General features: G+C 46.8%; 1 protein-coding gene across 5 annotated transcripts in view; it reads left to right on the top strand.

Annotated features, from left to right (window-relative positions):
* The window catches only part of LOC104587164 (Leucine-rich repeat (LRR) family protein), a 52004-nt gene extending 50054 nt beyond the window's left edge, over positions 1 to 1950 (top strand). For 2 of the 5 annotated variants that reach the window (XM_010244650.3, XM_010244652.3), the window contains 3 exons: positions 232 to 306; positions 626 to 681; positions 1454 to 1950. In XM_010244650.3, the coding sequence (XP_010242952.1) occupies positions 232 to 306; positions 626 to 681; positions 1454 to 1529 (207 nt within the window). In that variant the 3' untranslated portion in view covers positions 1530 to 1950. Of the gene's footprint in view, positions 1 to 231; positions 307 to 625; positions 683 to 1453 lie in introns of those variants that run through there. The other 3 variants (XR_016071604.1, XR_016071610.1, XM_010244651.3) reach the window with 2 other exon arrangements.
* Positions 1951 to 20810: the final 18860 nt, after the last annotated feature.

The raw sequence follows: 20810 nt of genomic DNA, 5'->3' as shown, positions 1-20810 counted from the left end.
AAGAAAATTTGCACATGTTTAGAAATTCAATTAAATTTGGCAAGACAAGTCTTGAGCAATGACATTTATCTTTAAAGACTAGATACAAATGCATGATATAAGCACATTACGTGGAATACTCTGTGTCTGTCCAGGATTTTAGGAAATGGAGAATTGTATCCCGTTTCTTGTATCCATGTCCATTGTCTGTAACCATAAGTATCTTATACCATTCTCACTATTGGCATACAGGGATTCAAGAACCTTACTTCACTGGTGGAGCTTGACCTGTCTGACAACAATATTACGACACTTCCTCCTGAGTTGGTCTGAATAGTGTCTTTGTAGTTATATTTTGATTTTATTGTCTTTACTTCTTAGGTTCTATTTAATGACATATGATGATGCAAAATTCTGCTTTCTCAGATGATAATCTATTTTCTCTAAAATGAACGTGATATTCTTTTCAATGTTTGATGCAAGATTTTCCTGATCATTCATTTTTTACTCTGCTTTTTTTAATCCATTACATACTCGGCTGTAAATATTTGTTTGCATCAAAAGAGATTTCGTGAACTAATATCATAGAGTGATACATAACGATCAACCAGTTTTCATTATTCTAAGGTTGAGTGCTGCTTGGCAGGGTTTACTTGAAACCAGCCTACAGGCGTTGAGGCTTGATGGAAATCCACTGAGAAGGTATGCAACAAATCCTTTTTTTTATGCTCTATGTGCTAAGAGGAAGGTGCATAGACCTATAAATACACAAGGATTCCCTACACGATCCCAACTATTTCTTCCTTGTGGAGGAATACTGCGGCCAATCTAGACCACCCATCGGACGGGAGTCACTAGATTGGTCACATTTTCCATTCCATAGTCCATTATTAACCCTATATTGAATGTGTGCAGTTATGCTCAATGGATGATAGTCATCCATATATATAAGGTACAAAAGAAGGTCTGTTTTGAACACATGGCAAGATATTTAGGGCTGGATCCTTTTCTATGAATAAAGGTTGGGAGAGGAAAACAGAAGTTCCTGAGCTTTGAACTAAGTTGCCATGTGGAGGATTTATAGGTTGCCTAGAAAACCTGTTTCCATATGTATATAATGTATGTATGTGTTTTGAGTTTTCGGAGGTTAACCTGGTCAAGTTATTACCAAACTGATCAGATCTAATTGGATTTGGTGCCTCATGAGACATCCTAGCAAGGAGTTAAGTCTTTGTTTGTACTAGCCATTATAATGGCAGTATGGCACTATAGTCATCTTATGCACCCTTTCAATTTAAAGTGACTGAATATTTAAAAGTTGAAAGTTAATGATGTTCTAGCCTTTTTGTACGCCCCATAGTGTCATAACATTCCAAGATGTTGCATCCACCTGAAATGAACTCTTCAATAAAAAATGTGCCAATGACCTTCAATGTTAATTTGCATGCAAACTTACATGCTAAAACTTTTGCAGCATCCGACGGGCTATTTTGGATCGAGGAACCAAAGTTGTTTTGAAATATTTGAAGGACAAAATTCCAGAGCAGTAATGCAGTTTTAATCTTGCTCCATTGAGAGGAGTGATTTTTCACATGGTTATCAAGGACATTGGTTGTGAAAGAAAAGCTTGAGGATCTCTATTTAATAGGGTGAATGTTGAAGCAGTTGAGCAATTGATATGAAAAGTTGGAGAAGGATGAATCAAGTTAAGTGGGTTTGTTGTAATAATTTTTCTGTTTATTTTTTTTCTTGCTTTATTTAAAGATTGTTGTTTATCAGTGCATGGGTTGATGATGGGAAAAAATGTGGTGCTGATATTTTATTGCAGTCATTGTGTGAAAGCTTGATTTGAGAGATGATGCATTATTATTATCAATTGGATGCAACAATTTTTAGGTTCATAAACTTGGATTATGGTTTCTCGTTCTTTGTATGGATTTATCTATATTGGACATATGCTTCAAATTTCCTCCTTTTAATTATCTTAAGACGGTTTTCCCCAATCCTCCCCCCCTTTCTTACTGCGGTTTGTGTTTGCAAGCGTTTATTTGACATGTAAAAAAGTAATGATTATCAGATCAAAAATGTATTTTTTGACATTTTTGTACTCTGAAAAGAGAGCATTATTGTACTTATTTTTTGGATACAATTTTGTATTCTTTTGATAATCAACTTTTTAACCAAAGTTAAGGCATTGGAGTATTTAATGATGGAGCCCACACTTAGCACTGATTTCAAACAAACAAGATAAGTGCAAAAACGATTTAAAATCTTAACCGTGTTTACATTCATGAACCGAAAAGAGGGTAAATATGTAGTGTACATATTTGCGTTTGTATTGCAACCAAATGTAGTCGTAGGAAATACAAAATAATACAAAATACAATGTTTTGCACTCTACATATTTGTATTTGTACTCCTTCCGAACTTATATATTGTATCTCGTATTATTTTGTATGTATTTGCACTATACGTATTTGTATTTCTACTCTTTCCAAATTGAGCCTTAGGCTTAGTTTGGGAAGAGTACAAATATAGTGGATAGTGGGCTGCGTTGGGTGTGTTCATTCACCATAGGCTGCGTTTGGAAATGATGCAAATGGAGTGTAAATCCTGGTTTAGAATAAATTTGCACTATGGTTCATTTTTGCCTGTGTTTGACAACATTACATTTATGCATTGACAAATGATAAAAACTACATTCTTTTAATGCATATTTACATTGATAATAAGATGTAAAAGTACATTAATAAAAAAGAAGTAAATTTGTATTTAAGTGGGCTTTTGATAAAAAAGACATGCTTTATTGGAATTTGTATTTGTATTTGATGTAGCACAATCCAGTCACTCCTAACTGGCGCTCGCGTGGCTCCTGAGAGGTACCTGAAATGAGAGGAAAGAGGAAGAACTCCCGGGGGGGTCTCCCGGCAGGAACACTCCGTTGCTTAAGTTAGTATTGTGTGTTAGAAGCTGAAGGAGAACGAAAACTAAGAGTGCAGGTTGTGCTAGTGATTCAAGATACCTTGTTCCCTGAGAATAAGTTCCTTATAACCGAATTCCGTTGCTCCAACCCCTTTGACTTCTGACAGGGCAGATATAACCGTCACTATTAGTCTGCCGCAGCCATTACAGGCAGGGCTAAGGTGGCACGCGCGGGGCCGTCGTGTAGGGTACGTGTTTGTTAGGTGTGGGATGCCTTTCTAAAGGTGGCAGGCGTGGCGAGGGGACATGCCTGCTATTCGTAGGTTTGTCGGGTACGACGGTCGAGCAGGAAGCCCTCCCATGGTATACCGAGCTGTTCTCCTGTGAAGTACCCTGAGCTGGGTTGTCCTTTGAGTGACGGGCTGCCTGCAGTCGGTTATGCCGAGCTAGCCGACCCGAGGTCTTTGTGCATTGGGGCGTCCGAAGAAGAATTGGTGCGTTCTTGCTTGGGAGTGGCCCGAGGTCCATTGGGAGGAGCTTGGGCCTCAAAAGGGGTTAGGGTGCCCCAAGCTCGGGACCCCCCGAAGTGCCTTAACCCCGGGGAGGAGGTGCGGGCAAGGCGGCTTTCGGCGAGTAGTTTACCTGCCGAGTTGCTGTGCTGAACTCGGTGGAACTTCCCCTCCGAGTTGTGCTCACGTCCGTTGTGCTGTCATGTAGAGTCACTGTTTGAGCAAGGTCACACCCACGTGTACCTGAGCTACGAGGTCGGGCCAAATCACCCTCCATCAATTGCCCCCACTCCCTGCGCTGGCGGCAGTGGCCCAACGCGGGGAGGTCATGACGCGCCGGGTGGATTTGGCGTCGGTGTTTATGCTACGTTGTTGCGCGTTCCATCTAGTTGTACCGGTCTAGCGCCTAGCTCGACCGAAAAGAGATTCGAGTCGCGTCCAGATTATGCGTAGACTTCACGTGACTTGGACTTCACGGACGTAAAAAACGCGCTAAATCGTTTTCGCCTCGAAGAACCCGCGGTCGCAGCTATAAATAGGGGGTCCCTTGGCCATTTTCTTCGCCACAAAGCTTTCGTCGTTAGCGTTTGAGCTCGCGCCAGGGGTTTCTTAGCTTGGGTCCTCCAGTTCGTTCTGTTCTTCCAGTCTGGTTGCGTTTCTTTGGTGAGCCCTCCCGAGCTTCCTTTTCCCTTCTAGTTCGTTTCTTTCTTTTAGTTCGGTATGTCGTCTAGTGTAGACAATCTCATCGACGAGCCCGAGATAGGTACCTCGGCTCGGGATGTCCCCTCTGCTGCCCAGTCATCCGAAGTACGGGTGGCTTCGGGTCATTTGGCGCCCACCTCCCACCGAGGTCGGGAACCAGATCAGTTCGGGCCTTCCATAATGACCTCGAAGAGGCTTCAGGACCTCATACAGAGGTTCCGCCTCCCTAGCAAGTACTCATATAGTCTTCCCACCAGCAACTTCCCATGGGTGCACGGTCCCAACGAGATCGTGATCTTCAAGGAGCAACTAATAGCCGGGCTCAGACTTCCACTTCACCCTTTGATTGTTGAGGTGTTGGTACACTTTAACATTACCCTGGACCAACTCCACCCGAACTCCATACAGAATGTGGTGGGGTCCATTTCTCTTTGTTTTGACCGTTCCCTCTCCATAGATTTAGATGTTCTCAGTAAGATTTTGGCTATAAAGAAGAGCGCTTCGGGTGCTCTCCCCGGGCATAGGCGGTCCTACTACCTATCCCCCCGCCTAGGTTTTAAACTCATGCACAAGCTCCCGAGCAAAGTCCCAACTTGGAAGCGGGACTACTTCGTAGTCCGGAGCAGTACGGGGTGGCCCTTCCCCACCGATTGGAGGATAGCCGTTCAAGACCCTGGTGTCATCCTGGACGGGAAGACCAAGAAGGAGCTCCAGTCACTGGCTCAGCTCGGGTTGCATTAAAAAGACTTCACTTCTGAGGAGAAGCTCGTCCGAGCGAGCTTGAGTCCGAGTAGGTTTTCCCCACTTTGGCTTTCCGCTCATATATTTGCTTCGGGTTACTAATGTCGTGTTTCACCGCAGGTCCCATGGAGGCGGAAAAAATAGACAACCAGAAGCTCTTCCACCAGATGAAGAGGAAGAAACGCGTGGCAAAGAAGGCGCGCGTTGGGTCCCCGCAAGCTTCAGCCGAGCCTCGACTTCCGCAGACTTCTGCCTCGGGGCCCGAGGTGGCAGGCGCGCCCGTCATCGACTTGGAAGAGGGGGCTGTGCCTAAGGGGCCCGAGGTGATGGCGGAACCTGCTGTTAAGCCCGCCGAGCCCGCTGCCAAGCCCACCAGACTTGCCAGAGAAAGCGTTGCCGAGGCTAACGCTGCTGCTGCCGGGGCTCATCCTACCAAAGCTGCCGCCGAGAGTTCCACTCACGATGTGGAGATGACGGCTTCCAGCTCAGGGGTCAGGGGAGCCAAACCGTCCTGAACCCCCAATGCAGCCTGAAGAAGAGTAAGCTAGCTGCATACTTGGGGGAGGTCAGTGAGTGGGCCGAACTCACTCTTGGTCAGCTCGGCGCCCGAGCTGCCACTCATACTATGGTGGTGAGTCCCCTTCTTTTTTCTTTTTCTTCCCCCCCTTTTTTTTTGCTGGTCTCCCTCTTAACTGGTTCTCCTTTTTGCAGGTGAACTCCACCATTCGCGCCTTGACCCTCCAATCAGATCGACATCTGAGGCGGGCTCTGGAGGCTGAGAAATCATCTCGCGCAACCCATACTGAGTTGAGGGCAGCTCGTTGTCAGGTTCACCGCTTGGAGAGCGACGCCTCAGCTCAAAAGAGTTTCATCGAGGTGTTAATGTCAAAGAAGGGAGAGCTGGCTCGAGATAAAGATAAGTTGAGGGCCGAAGTGAACGGTCTCAAGGTCGGTCAGGAGGCCTTAGGGCTCGAGGTGAGCAGCCTCAAGGCTGAGCGGGATGCACTGAGGCTCGAGGTACAAGGCCTCAAGGAGGCGAAGGGGAAACTGGAGCATGAAGTGGGGTACTTCCAGGAGGGCATAGGGAGAAGACTGCAATCTTCGAAGGTGCTCTCGAGGAGGCCAAGACCCAGACCGTCATTGACTACGTCAACTCTTCGAGATTCGACGATGTGATGACGGAGGCCTACCATAAGGGCTTTAAGCTCATTCGGTGGTTGATCAGGCACCTCTACCCCGAGCTGGACACGAGCGCCATTACTACTTCGTGGATTACTGAAGACATCGTGCGTCAGTCAAAAGATGACCCCGATTCCGAGGATGAAGGTCCCGAAGATGGAGCAGAGGATGCCGGTCCAGACACTGTCCCTGAGGGGGTCCTTGATAGAGGCGGCGAGCCCCCGAAGTAGTTTGCTCTTTATATTTGTAACTTAATCTTTTCCCTTTCTGAACTGTGAATGTACTATCCTGAGCCTTTGAGCTCGGGTAAAAATTCTTGTACCTGAACTCTCTTTTTAATGAAATATAGTTTCTTTCGAGTATCTCTGGGTGCAAAAGTACTTCTAAGTGTGATTGGACTCCGAGCTGGTCAATTTAATGTATAGGTTACCCGAGCTATCAAGCCACCGAGTTGGCGGTAAGGGTAACTGAGTGAAGTTGTGTTACCGAGTTGAGTAAGAGTAGCAAGGGTGTAGACACCATAGGGTTCATACCCGAGCTGTCTTTTCCTTAAGGGTTAGAGATAACCAGGTTTTTGTCAGTTTTCCATGCCGAAGTGGCAACTGGGGTTTTCTTGTGGCCCTTAGGTTTAGGGAGGGACCCATAGTCCGCTCTCCTTACCATTGATTTCGCCCATGCCGAAGAGATGGCTGGGTCTTATGTGCCGAGGTCATGTTAGCTTGGTATTCTGGCCCTTAGGCTTAGGGAGTGGCTCGTGGCCTACTCGATTCTTATAGATAATATTGTCTTATGTTGACAATATTCCATGCCCGAGGTATTTGTTTCCCTTCGAGGGTCTCGAGCTCGTATATTCCTTCCCCGAGCACTCGTTTCACTCGATAAGGACCTTCCTAGTTGGACCCGAGTTTGCTAGCATTGGGCTCAGGTACCATAACTTTACGAAGGACTAGGTCGCCAACGTGGAGGTTCCGCTTCTTGACCCTGGCGTTATAGTACCGAGCTACTCTCTGCTGGTAGGCTGCGGTCCTAATGTACGCGAGGTCCCTTACTTTGTCGAGTAGATCGAGGTTGGTACGTAGCTCATCTTCGTTTGTCTGATCACTGTATGCTTCTAGTCGCAGCGTAGGTACTTCGATCTCTGCAGGGATCACTGCTTCAATGTCATAGGTGAGATTGAAGGGTGTTTCTCCCGTAGCGGTCTTCTCTGTGGTCCGGTAGGCCCATAGGACACTGGGTAGTTCATCTGCCCACAATCATTTAGCTCGGTCCAGCCGTGCCTTTAGTCCGCGGAGGATGGCTCTGTTCGTGACTTCTGCTCGACCGTTTGCTTGAGGGTGCGCGATTGAAGCAAAATTCTGTTGGATTCCCATGTCTCGGCACCAGTTTTGAAATTTGATGTCCTCGAACTGCTTGCCGTTGTCGGAGATCAATACCCGAGGTAATCCGAAGTGGCACACGATGTTCTTCCAAAAGAAGTTTTGAACATTTTGGGCTGTGATCGTCACGAGGGGTTCGACTTCTACCCACTTGGTAAAATAGTCCACTGCTACTACTAAGAACTTCCTTCCACCCGTTACTGGCGGGAATGGCCTGAGTAGATCGATGCCCCACTGCGCAAAGGGCCACAGGCTGGTGAGATACTTGAGGTCGTCAACGGGTTGGTGGTGAATATCGGCATGTCTCTGGCATTTGTCAAATTTTCTGACGAGCTCAATAGCGTCTGCATTCATTGTTGGCCAATAATACACTTGTCGAAGTGCCTTTTGGGCGAGGGCCCTACCCCCCAAGTGCCCACCGCACAGACCCTCATGGGTGTCGCGGAGTACGAGCTTAGCTTCGGTAAGTCGCAAGCAACGCAAGTAAGAGAGCGTGTAAGATCTACGGTATAGTTGTTCGTCTATCATGACATATTTGGCTGCCTGGCACTGCACCCTTCTAGCTGCATTGCAGTCTGCAAGGAGGGTCCCGTGTAGTAAGAAGCTCGCGAGCGGGTCAATCCAACTCGGCTCTGCTTGAATGACGGGAGCGACCTCCTCTGCCCCCCTAAGAATGCTAGGTCGAGACAGGTCCTCTATGTACACGGTTCTCATGGTGATGTCGCTGGTCCTGGCTAACCTGGACAGGGCGTCGGCTTCAGCGTTCTCTGACCTAGGGATTTGTCTGATAAAGTGTGACTGGAAGTTGAGCAGGGCCTCTCTGACTTTGGCTAAGTAGGCGATCATGGTTGGCTCGCGAGCTTCATACTCGCCGGTGACCTGGTTGACCACAAGCTGGGAGTCACTGCAGATAACGATGTGTTTGGCTTTTACTTCTCTGGTTAGAGCTAGTATAGCTATCAACGCCTCGTACTCCGCTTCATTGTTAGATGCCGCAAACTTGAAGCGTAGCGCGTACTCCAGTTTCGTACCACTTGGGCCGTGCAGAACTATTCCGGCTTCGCTGCCCTGCTGGTTTGAGGAGCCATGTACGTGAAGGATCCAGGGCTCCTCATCCCAGCTCGGGCTTGGCCGAACTAGGAGAGATGCCACACTGATTACTACCTCACGGGGCTCGGACTCGACCGGCCTGGGAGCTTCCGGCTCACCCGAATTGGGAGCCTCGTGCTCAACCGGCCTGGGGGCTTCAGAGCTGAATGTGCAATCGGTGATGAAATCTGTCAAGGCTTGGGCCTTAATGGTAGTTCGCGGCTTGTATTGGAGATCGTACTCGCTAGGCTCAACGGCCCACTTCGTCAACCGACCAGAGACCTCGGGCTTAAGTAAGATTTGCCTCAGAGGTTTGTCAGTGAGAATGATAACAGTGTGAGCCTGGAAGTACGGGCAGAGCTTTCGAGCTGCAATTACTAGTGTGTACGCTAGCTTTTCTATCTCCGGGTATCTCGTCTCTGCTCCCTGCAATACTTTACTAACATAATAGATGGGTTGTTGGACCCGATCTACTTCCTTTATTAGTACCAAACTGACCACTTCATCGCTCGCCGAGAGGTACAATTCTAAAACATCGCCCTCCTCGGGTTGGGTTAAGATCGGCACACTAGCGAGGTATTTCTTGAGCTTGTCAAACGCGAGTTGACAGTCTTGGGTCCACTCGAACCCTTTGCTCTTGATTGCCTTAAAGAATGGCAAACAACGGTCCGCTGATTTGGACATGAAGCGGCTCAGGACGGCTATGCGGCCATTCAACCTCTGAACCTCCTTCAACTTATGGGGTGGTCACATGTCTAAGATGGCCTTAACCTTATTCGGGTTGGCTTCAATGTCGCGCCGGTTAATGATGTATCCTAGGAATTTACCCGAGGTCACACCGAACACACACTTGTTTGGGTTCAATCTCATATTAAACTTACGCAAAATTTCAAAAACTGAATGCAAGTCTTGTATTAATTCATGTGAGAATTGAGTTTTGACGACCATGTCGTCTACCTAGCATTCTACTTTTCTGCCGATTAACGGTGCAAACAATTTATTTATGAGCCTTTGAAAGGTTGCCCCTATGTTTTTCAAACCGAAGGGCATAACCTTGTAACAGTACATGCCGAATTCCGTGATGAAGGCAGCCTTTTCTTCGTCTGTTGGGTCCATCTTGATTTGGTTATAGCCCGAATAGGCGTCCAAGAAACTTAGCAACTCATGCCCTGAGGTTGCGTCCACCAAATGGTCAATTCTGGAGAGCGGGAAGCAGTCTTTCGAGCAAGCCCGGTTCAGGTCGGTGTAGTTGACGCACATGCGCCACTTGCCGTTGGCCTTCTTTACTAGGACGGGGTTGGCTACTCAGCTTGGGTAGTGGACTTCTCTTATGAAGTCCGCTGCAAGGAGCTTCTCGACTTCCTCGTCGACCGCTTTTCACCGTTCCGGGGCTAGGTTGTGTTTCTTCTGTCTAACAGGCCTAACTACAGGATCAGTGTTCAGCTTGTGAGTTATGAGTTCGGGGTCTATACCGGGCATCTCTGCCGCGGACCATGCAAAAATATCTAAATTTTGAAGTAAAAAGCTTACCAGTTCGGATCGTAGGGGCTCCTGGACGGAAGCGCCGATCCGAAGCGTCCGAGCTGGGTCTGCTGTTGAGGTCAGGACCGCGACTGTTTCTTCCGTGGGCGCGGCTCGCTCTTCGCCTTGCTCCGTGGGTCGTTCCAGTTCGAGGTCATCGGCCACCTTGGTTTTCCCCTTTAGGGCGGCAACGTAGCACTTGCAGGACTCGAGCTAGTCGCCCCGCGCTACTCCCACACCAAAGTCTGTTGGGAACTTCATAGCCAAGTGGTAAGTGGAGACCACCGCTCGTAGGACATGGGTGACCGGTCGACCTATTATGGCATTGTAGGGGGAGGGGGTCGCTACCACCAGGAAGTTGTGTTCGAATCTGATCACACAAGGCCATGTGTCGATCTCTACAGGTACTGTTAATTTCCCAAGGGGGCGGACTTCCTCTCCGCTGAAGCCCACTAAAGGGGTGTCCGTAGGCCTCAGGTCGCTTCTCTACAACTGAAGCTGGTCGAACGCAACTTTGAAAAGGATGTCGGCTGAGCTGCCTGAGTCCATGAGTACGCGCCTGACCTCGAAGTCATTGATTCTTAGCTTTATTACGAGTGCATCGTCATGGGGGTAGTGGACCCCTCGCGCATCGTCTTCTGTGAAGAAAATTGGGTCTCCCATCTTCGGCCGCTTTGGGGGGTCCTGCTCTTCCCTGGTAGCCTCACGAGCTAACGTCTCCGAGCTGCTGCTGAAGTGCAACCCGCAATGATCAAACCTCCCACTATCATGTGGATGGTCCCCTGAACAGGCCTCTCCTCTGGAAGCTACCTCTGCGGTTGTTCGGCCGGCCTGTTGCTGGACTCGGAAGCATCTTTACCGTGCTCCCCTTGCCGACCTGTTCTATTACTATTGTTATTATTATTATTTTGTACAAAGTTTCTCAAATATCTGCGACGGATGAGCTCCTTTATCTCGTCGCGGAGGTTTTTACAACTCTCGGTACTGTGACCGTGGTCTTTGTGAAAACTGCAATACAGACTTATTTTTTTCATTGGGATTCCCCCTCAGACGGGGTGGCCACTTCACGTATGGGGCGTCCTTGATCGCCATCAGGATTTTGGCCCACTTCGCGTTCAGTGGGGTGTAATCAGCTTGGTCCGGTGTAGGAGCTCAGAACAACTGACTCGGCTTTGCCCCCAAATTGTTTCCTTTTTTCTTCGGCTGTCCCCTTGACTGGAAGGCTCTCCTTCTCTATTTCTTTTTTCGGGTGCGTCCTCGCCCTTCTGGTTGATCTCCTCTTCGGTGGCTATGAACTTATCCGCAAGCTTCAGAAACTCGGTTATGGTCGCGGGTTGGTTGACGACCATGTGCCACTTGAACTCTTTGTGCATCACGCCCTTTTTGGCTGCTGCAAGGCATACGGTGGGTCCAGGCGCGGTATCTGCATACAAGCGTCGTTGAACCGCTTGATATAGCTCCGGATGGACTCTCCCTCTCTTTGTGCTACGTTGAGGAGGCTTTCTTCAGTTTGTGGTCACCATTTGCTGGTGACAAAGTGGAACGTGAAGGCTTGTGCGAACTGCGCCCAACTTCTTATCGACCCGGGTGCCAAGTTCCGATACCACGTGCAGGCTGCTCCCCTGAAAGTAGCGGAGGAGGCCACGCACATGCACGACTCACTGGCTCACGCCAGGTGCATCTGTAACTGAAAGGCATCTATATGATCATTCGGGTCGAACGACCCGTCATACTTGTCAAGAGGGGGGAGCTTGAAATCCTTGGGCATCGGGACTACCAGAAGTTCGGAAGACAGGGGGATAGAACCGAGGGGAGGGGAGCTTTGGCTTCGGCCGAGCTTACCTCTTCTTTGCCCATGAGCTCGGGCAAATCGCGGGTGACAGATCTACGAGCTCGGCGTTCGTGCTGCTCACCTCTGCGCTGTCCGGAATGGTTTGCGCAAGGAGTAGCCCGGTCTGCTGGTGATGGCTGTGGATAGAGGGGTCCTGCTTGGAGTATGTTGCCAGGATCTTGAACCGGTTTTCAAGGATCGGGGTTCCAAACTTCGACTGTCGAGGTGACGTAGACCTGCCGAGCCGGGGTCCTCCTGACCTGTCCGCCCGCGGTGAGATCGGGGTAGCCGGTCTCTCCCGTATGCCGTGGGGGGAGGCCTGATTTTTTGGGAGATTTTGGGGGGCCTCTCCTCGGCCGGAGGGGTGCTCGCTCTGGCGGCGAGACTTGGCTTGCTGCGAGGCTGGGTGCTGAGGCGGGAGCTGAGGCTGCTGAAGCTGAGGTTGGGGCAGCTGGGGGAACTACTACTGATACTGATATTGGGAGACCTGGTGCAGTACGTGTTGTTGATGGAGCTGAAGTTGTTGGAACTGTTGCGTTTGGGCCTGCATGGCCCTCATGCACTGCATCAGGTCCTCTAGCTAGTTCGGGTTGGCCACTGGGGGCACGACCGAAGGTTCGGTGAATGTCGTTCCGACTGTAGCAGGGAGTGGGGCGATGACGGGTGCCACTGTGAGCGGCACATTCGAGCTGGGGATTCCGTCCGCTGAGAGGGGGACGGTGAACTGTCCGATACAGACAGTAGGAAGCTGGGGTTGCTCCCTGGAGTTATCCATTTTAGTGCTTCGTCCGACGTTGCTAGAGGAAGCCATGGGCGTTGGATTCTTTCAAAGAGGAAAAAAAACTGAAAGAGTTTAGAGAGAAAGGCCTTTTGAAGCGTTTCCCACAGACGGCGCCAAATGATGTAGCACAATCTGGTCACTCCTAATTGGCACTCGCGTGGCTCCTGAGAGATACCTGAAACGAGAGGAAAGAGGAAGAACTCCCGGGGGGTCTCCCGGCAGGAACGCTCTGATGCTTAAGTTAGTATTGTGTGCCAGAAGCTGAGGGAGAACGAAAACTAAGAGTGCAGGTTGCGCTAGTGATTCAAGATACCTTGTTCCTTGAGAATAAGCTCCTTATAACCAAATTCCATTGCTCCAGGCCCTCTGACTTCTGACAAGGCAGGTATAATCGCCACTGTCAGTCTGCCACAACCGTTACAGGCAGGGCTGAGGTGGCACGCGCGGGGCCGTCGTGCAGGGTACGTGTCTGTCAGGTGTGGGACGCCTTTCTAAAGGTGGCAGGCGTGGCGAGGGGACATTACTGCTGTTCGTAGGTTTGTCGGGTACGGTGGTCGGGCAGGAAGCCCTCCTATGGTATACCGAGCTGTTCTCCTGCGAAGTACCCTGAGCTGGGCTGTCCTTTGAGTGACGGGCTGCCTGCAGCCGGTTATGCCGAGCTAGCCGACCCGAGGTCTTTGTGCCTCGGGGCGTCCAAAGAAGAATCGGTGCGTTCTTGCTTGGGAGTGGCCCGAGGTCCATTGGGAGGAGCTCGGGCCTCAAAAGGGGTCAGGGTGCCCCGAGCTCGGGACCCCCCCAAAGTGCCTTAACCCCGAGGAGGAGGTGCGGTTAAGGCGGCTTTCGGCGAGTAGTTTACCTGCCGAGTTGCCGTGCTGAACTCGGTGGGATTTCCCCTCCAAGTTGTGCTCACGTCCGTTGTGTTGTCATGCTGAGTCACTGTTTGAGCAAGGTCACGCCCACGTGTACCTGAGCTATGAGGTCGGGCCAAATCACTTTCCATCAGTATCTATTACAACTAAAAATCTGTTTGGTAAGAGATAAATTTGTCGATGCAAAACTAACCCAACTTTACAATTTATATGAATCATTTTACACTATATATTTGCATTCTCACTTATTTGTATCGTTTCCAAATGCAGCCATAATCGTTGTAGTAGGGCATATTTAGTTAAAAAAAGTACTAAGCAACCTTTTGTAAACAATTATCTTCTCTTTTTCTGTTTTACAATCAATATATGTTTCCTATTTATGTATTTTCAAGCTGTATCCTTGCTTTTCACCAAAATCTCTTGTCCGTCTTCAGCGTCCTCGACTTGCTATAATAACGTTAGTTGCAATACTACACATTTTTATGTGGAACAAGCTTCTAGTCTAGCTGCAACCTGCAAGCGCATCCACCCATCTGACACGATCACTGCCACCATTGGACTGGTTGGGGTTGGGGGTAGTGAGTCACTCGTGGCCACTTCATTTCTATGCTTACTTGCGAGAAGGGTTAGAAAGCGCCAATCACTGAATCATAGCGCAGGCTAGCTTTCGTTTAATTACTGAAATCAGATTTGCTCCTTGTGGAAAAACGGGGTCATTGTAATTTTAGAGAAAAAGTTCTGAGGCGCGTCTGAAGACACTATCTTTAGAACGTTATTTGCCCCCACTTAGTTTCACTGAGTTTGCTGTTGGGTTACAGGCAAATCCGTTCCTAGGATACAACAGAGCGTTGGGCGAGAATCTGCAACCAGTAAAGTTGAAGAATCTCCGGAGAAACCTTCTGTGAGACTGTTGAAGGGATGAGAGATCCATCCTATGGACGCCCAAAGATTGCGGAATAAGGGGCGAATTTCAAAAATTTTATCTCTCCCTTCAACTGGGAATCGTATTCCCTATTTAGAAAATCATATTTTCAAGGATCAATCTTGAACCATAAACTGAACCAGATCTGAACCAAAAGGAGTGGGAGAGGATAATACCTGATACGGAGAAATACTATCTCCCAATGGAGGTGTTCACGCCCAAGGAAGGATCCAAAATCAGCTCCCACTGAAGATGGCGCAGTGAAGGATGGAGCAGAATCAACAATGTTCTTCAAAAGAACTTGACCCTTCGCAAGAATCAACTGGACGGCTTGTGAGTCCATCTCTGCCCTCATGGCCTCCACCCACTTTTGGGAATCTATGTCCAACATAGCTTCCGCGTAAGTCACGGGATCCTCCTCACTAGTCAAGGTTTCCACTAGGTAACTATCATGGTCATAACCATAACGGACTGGTGGCCTGGATGCCCGAGTGGATCTTCTAAGTTGGTCACTACCTGGAACTTGTGGGACATCTCCCACTGCTCCTGAGCTCTCCTCATCAAGAACAACTTCCTGGCGATGGGTGTCCAGGATATAGTCGGTTTCCAAGAATTGCGCATTTCGACTACAGAACACTTTCTGCTCACTTGGGTCATAGAAAAGGTAACCTACAGAGCCTTTTGGGTAGCCTACAAATAGGCAACGACTGGTCTTAGATTCCAACTTGTTTGCACTCGTTATTTTAACGTGTGCTGGACAACCCCAAATCTTCAAGTGTCTGACACTTGGTTTCTTTCCGGTCCAAAGTTCATATGGAGTATTCGGAACCGATTTGGTTGGAACCCGATTCAGCACGTAAGTCGCAGTCTCTAATGCGTAACCCCAAAAGGATGTGGGTAACTCTGAATGTATGAGAAGCGACCGGACCATATCTAATAAGGTCCTATTCCTCCTCTCTGAAACACCGTTAAGTTGTGGTGTAGCAGGAGGAGCTAATTGTGATACTATCCCATTGTCCTTTAAGTAGTCCCTGAATTCGTCAGAGAGATATTTGCCACCTCGATCGGATCGAAGGGCTTTAATTTCTCTCCCTAACTGTTTCTCGACCTCTTGTCTAAACTCTTTGAACTTTTCAAAGGATTCAGACTTGTGTCTCATTAGGTACACGTAACCATATCGTGAAAAATCATCTGTGAAGGTGATGAAATACACGTGTTGATTTCGTGTCCTAACACTCAGGGGACCACATACATCAGTATGTATTAGGTCAAGTGTGCCTGTACATCTTTCAGGCTTACCGTTAAATGGCCGTTTCGTCATCTTGCCTTGTAGGCAAGGCTCACAAGTGGGAAGATCTTCTACAGCTAGAAAATCCAAAGGACCATCCTTTACCAACCTTGTGATTCGGTCAACACCGATGTGGCCAAGTCGGTAATGCCACAGACACGTGGGATTAACTGTATCACGGGCTCTCTTCTTGGGGTTTTCAACCGACGTAGTTTCGGTTATATTAGTTTCTAGAGAAGGATGTAGAACACAGAGACCGTTCTCCAGTTCCCCATATGCGATGAATCTGTTGTTTCTTTTAATAGTAATCGTATTACTAAAGAAGACAGAATAACCATCTGCACACAGGTTTGAGACAGAAATCAAATTTCTTCTTAAATTTTGTACATAAAGACAATCTTTCAGTACAATTATTCCTTCTCTAAAATATAATTCCACGGTTCCTATGGCCGCAGCTGCAACAGTTGCAGTGGTCCCCAAGTAGAGTGTGACTTCTCCTTCACTCAGCCTTCTGCTTACCTTGAACCCCTACAGTGAGTTACACACATGAGTTGAAGCCCCGGAGTCAATACACCAGGACGCAGAAGCTACCAACAAATTGGTTTCTATAACACAAGTTTCGAAATTACCTTTCTTGGATTCCAGGTAGGCAGGACAATTCCTTTTCCAGTGGCCGGTCTTCTTGCAGAAGTGACAGGCATCCGATGCTTTGTCTTTCTTCTGCTTCTTGCTTTTAGTGGCTTTCTTCTGAGGCTTCTTTGCCTTCCTCTTTCTCTTGCCTGTCTTGCTAGCTTCAACAAGCATGGCTACAGGCTCATCCTTTTTAATCAGTTCTTCATCTCTTTGCAACATATTGCTGAGCTCTTGTAAACTGACATTCAGCTTGTTCATGTTATAGTTCATGATGGACGGATTAAAGGAAGGAGGCAAAGAGTTAAGGATAGCATCTATCTGGGTTGCAAGGTCCAGCCCGGATCCAAGAGCCTCCAGTTCGTTGATGTATCCCATCATCCGAAGACAATGGTCGTGAACTTGTTGACCCTTGGACATTTGTGTGGTCATGAACTGTTTCAAGACCTTTTGTTGAGTAGAACGATTCTGCTCTTCATACATTGTCCTGAGACTGTCCAATATGTCTTTGGCAAGTTCGATCTGATCGAACTGCCTCTGTATTGGATTGTCCAAGGAGGCAATGATGTAACACCGGGCAAGGGAGTTTTTCTCCTCCCATTCTTGATAGTCTCTCCTTCGGGCCTCAGAAGCCCTATCTCCCGGACGCTCCGGGGCAGGATTCTTTGCCACTTTGTCAAGTTTTTCAGAAGCAAGGACCAGCATAAGGTTCCTATACCAGTCAGCATAGTTTGGGTCTTTCAACTTGTTGTCATCAAGTAGCTTTGCAAATGATCCGTTTGCCATTTTCTGATAAAAGAGCAAACATCAGTCCACAACCTAATTTGATTCATGTTCATTTCATAGATATGGATTTTAATCTACGATCCATTTCCATTTATTCGTCTCTGAGATTTCCCTCCTTTCTCAGTGACGGAGACTACGGGTTGTCTCTGAAAATGTGGGAAATCACATAGGGTGCATGAAGCCAACTGTTTCAGCTGCATAACCCCACCACCTTTCTATGAAGGATCATATCCACTCATCATATGAGTTTTCCCTTTGGCCTCTGTCAGACAAGGTTCAGAGCCGTTTTCAGGTAAACCTTTCTGTCTAGTGAGTGCTTACCCATCATATTCGTGAACGCCAAGGTACCGTGAGAGAGTTCCCATTTTCTGGTGAAGCCCCTCCCACATCGGTCTATGACGCCCCTATCATCTTATGAAACACTTAGACAAGCCCAACAGCAAATGGATAGCCCATTTTCTGGTGCGTTTCCTCATTACTGAAGGACCCATCCTCGTGCTAATGATGGAAGGCCTTTAGAGAGTTCATCATATGAATCTCCCTATCACATGCACTCATATTATCTGGAGGGAACAGATAATTACGCCATAGTTCTATCTTTAGGTCAAACCAAAGTGGCTCCCATTGACTTTCATAAAGCCAGATTTTGGTGGGCCTAAATCGGCTAGGGTTCTGCACGAGACCTCATGATGAGGTGTGGGGCCCACCACTGAGGGAGGTCATCCAATGACCAAAAGGGACACCATGGCAATGATGTGCATTCTGCCATGGTGTGCGAAAGAGCCACTATCGATTGAGCATGGGCCAAGTACTTATGACCCATGTACGTAGCACATCACACATCCATACATCACATGCAGGGATAAATTGATCCAATCAATTAATTATCTGTAAAGCCCATTCGAAGCCCATTTTAAATCCATAATATTAACCGTTAATATTATCTAAGTATATGGGCCGAATGGTTCAACCCATATAGCTTTTAAGGGTTAGGTGGGCTTTTAGCAGTTTTAACTGTTTAAAACTAGGCCTTTACAGGTTGGGCCGAATTAACCATTTAATTAAATATCAATCCTTAGGCCCATTAGTGGGAAATTAGGGCTGACTTTCAGCCTTGATTAAACCCTAGATTCGGTCCAAACAGTTTGAACCAATCTTGGTTCGAATGGGTCTAGGGTTTGATCTTTAATTAAATCTTTAATTCAAGAAAATAATCTGAAATTAATTACTGATAAAAGAAAAACAACAATCAGTAAATCAGGGCTGTTCGCACAATCCATCCTGCAAAACAGAGGTTAGATCATAGAATGCAGTTTCACAAACTGCAAATCGCAGATAGCGATTCTCCCATCTGCGAAATCTTCTTCTCTGCGAAATCTCCCTTTCTGTGCCGCCATCTTCGATCCAAAATTAAAATAAATAGAAATCCTATTTCTATTAATAATTACATCAGATCGAATACCTATACATTGAGTCTAGAAAAAATAAAAAAATTATTTACAGACCAAATGTAATAAATAAATCAAGAAACTGCAAATCTTGCAGGTTCCCTGCGCAAACCAAGATTTCGATCTCCTCTTGTACGAATAGCCCATAAATCAAGAAAATCATAAAGAACAATTCTAAATAATAATCAGATTTATGTAAAATTAATTTCAGATTATTCGCTCATTAATTTTGGGAACAAATTTCCCAAAACCCATATCTGCGCAAATTGGGTAGAACACCTTCTGCCCATTTGCGCAGGTTCAGATCTGAAACAAACTGGTTCAAGATTTGAACCATGGCTCTGATACCACTGAAGGGATGAGAGATCCATCCTATGGACGCCCAAAGATTGCAGAATAAGGGGCGAATTTCAAAAATTTTATCTCTCCCTTCAACTGGGAATCATATTCCCTATTTAGAAAATCATATTTTCAAGGATCAATCTTGAACCATAAACTGAACCAGATCTGAACCAAAAGGAGTGGGAGAGGATAATACCTGATACGGAGAAATACTATCTCCCAATGGAGGTGTTCAGCCCATAATGATCATACACTGCCCGACAAGAGAGGACCTCTCCCTCGGCTGCAAGGAACAGTGTTGCACTCTCCACTCATATGGATCCCGGGAATTAAAACCTTCTTGCAAACATTTTAGAAACCATATATATACTTTTATATCTTACATAAAATATATTTTGCAAAACAAATCTCAACGGTTGAAATCGGCTGCCGGCAGTCTTGGTTTCCATCAGTGAGAGTGCATCCCCGATCATTACCTTTGTCCGACAAAGGGGCTGATCCTGTCACTATGATCACCCACTCAGATGAATTCTCGGACTGTCCCAACATACCCAGGTTTTGACCCCCGCTAAGGATCTCACTGATTGGTACATCAAAGATAGCTCAATCCGACACCTAGTGCAGTATCATAATCGAGTCTAGGGGTCGGGTGTAACTTTTCAATTTTGCCCATCAATCTCCAAGGTCCAGGGCAATACTGGAAATCTGGTCCAGTTCAAAGATTCAATTAATCCTACACTGTATGTGCCTAGGGTCTCACCCTAGCAGCTGAGACAGGCCACCCCAACCGACTTGGTGGCACCACAGTGTCAGCCTTGTCAGGATAGGTCTCCCCAGACCGACCCATCGGCTGTGAACATTCTAAACTAACACGAGTCTCATTAAGTGTCCAGTTTAAGGGTATTACACAGAAACATACCAAGGGAACATGAATCAAATATGTATCTTTATTCATTTACAATAAACTCATAAAGTACATCATTCTGATTGAAGCTAAGGGCATACAAAACTGTCTAACAACTGTAGCAGACCGGACTGAGAGAGAGAGAAAGTGGATTTCGAAAATGTGTGTTTTTGGAGTCTGATTCATGCTCCTTAAATAGTTTATGAAGAGGTATGAAGAAAAGGTAGGTTCTGGTTTAGAGAAAGCACATTGAACAGTCACAATTTCAAATATTGTGACTGTTTAAAAAGTAGTTAACAGTTAATGACTGTTAACTTTTAATTGTGCTTCTTGATCACACTTGATCGAATCATGACCGTTGATCTCATCAATGGTGATCAACGATCAACATCGCACCAAAACCAAAGCCGCCCTTCGCAAGCCACGCGGGTGCAAGCAAAGTGCGAGCAAAGTGCGCCTCATTGCGCCGCGCACACGCGTGCATGCGTGTTGTGCGTTATCAAACCCCTATACTCTCCTCTACTATTTCTAAGAAGTGTAAATCAACTCCTATTAAAATATTGGAAACAAAGCTTATAATTTTCTAATGTGGGACAAGTTCAAAACTGGGTTTTGTAAGAGAAAAGCCAATTTTTCAATCAAGTATGCAGGTACAATTTCTCATGTAGTTGACCAATCAAACCCATTGGATTTAATCTCTTATGAGATTAAAATCCAACACCATGTATTAAGAATATTTTCCCATCAATAATAACATCAAGCACGGGAGATGAGCCTAATGCATGGCTAAAAGCACTGTAAAGTTGGTGTAAGATGCACTCTATGAAGCAAATCTATATTCTTAGTATGAGTTCCGTATTATGGACGTTTATTGCCCGGTGTTTATCAAATAAATGTTTATTTGAAAAATACTGCTTTAATTGTTTAGTACTTTTGTTGTTTGGTTGGGTGTTTTATGGGCATTTCAAATAATATTCCATAAAGTTACTTT

This window comes from Nelumbo nucifera, chromosome 1 (genome assembly GCF_055504915.1).
Source record: "Nelumbo nucifera cultivar China Antique chromosome 1, China Antique-T2T, whole genome shotgun sequence".
NCBI classification, from domain to species: domain Eukaryota; kingdom Viridiplantae; phylum Streptophyta; class Magnoliopsida; order Proteales; family Nelumbonaceae; genus Nelumbo; species Nelumbo nucifera.
The sequence above is the reverse complement of the archived record's forward strand: the minus strand, read 5'-3'. Positions and strand labels throughout refer to the sequence as shown.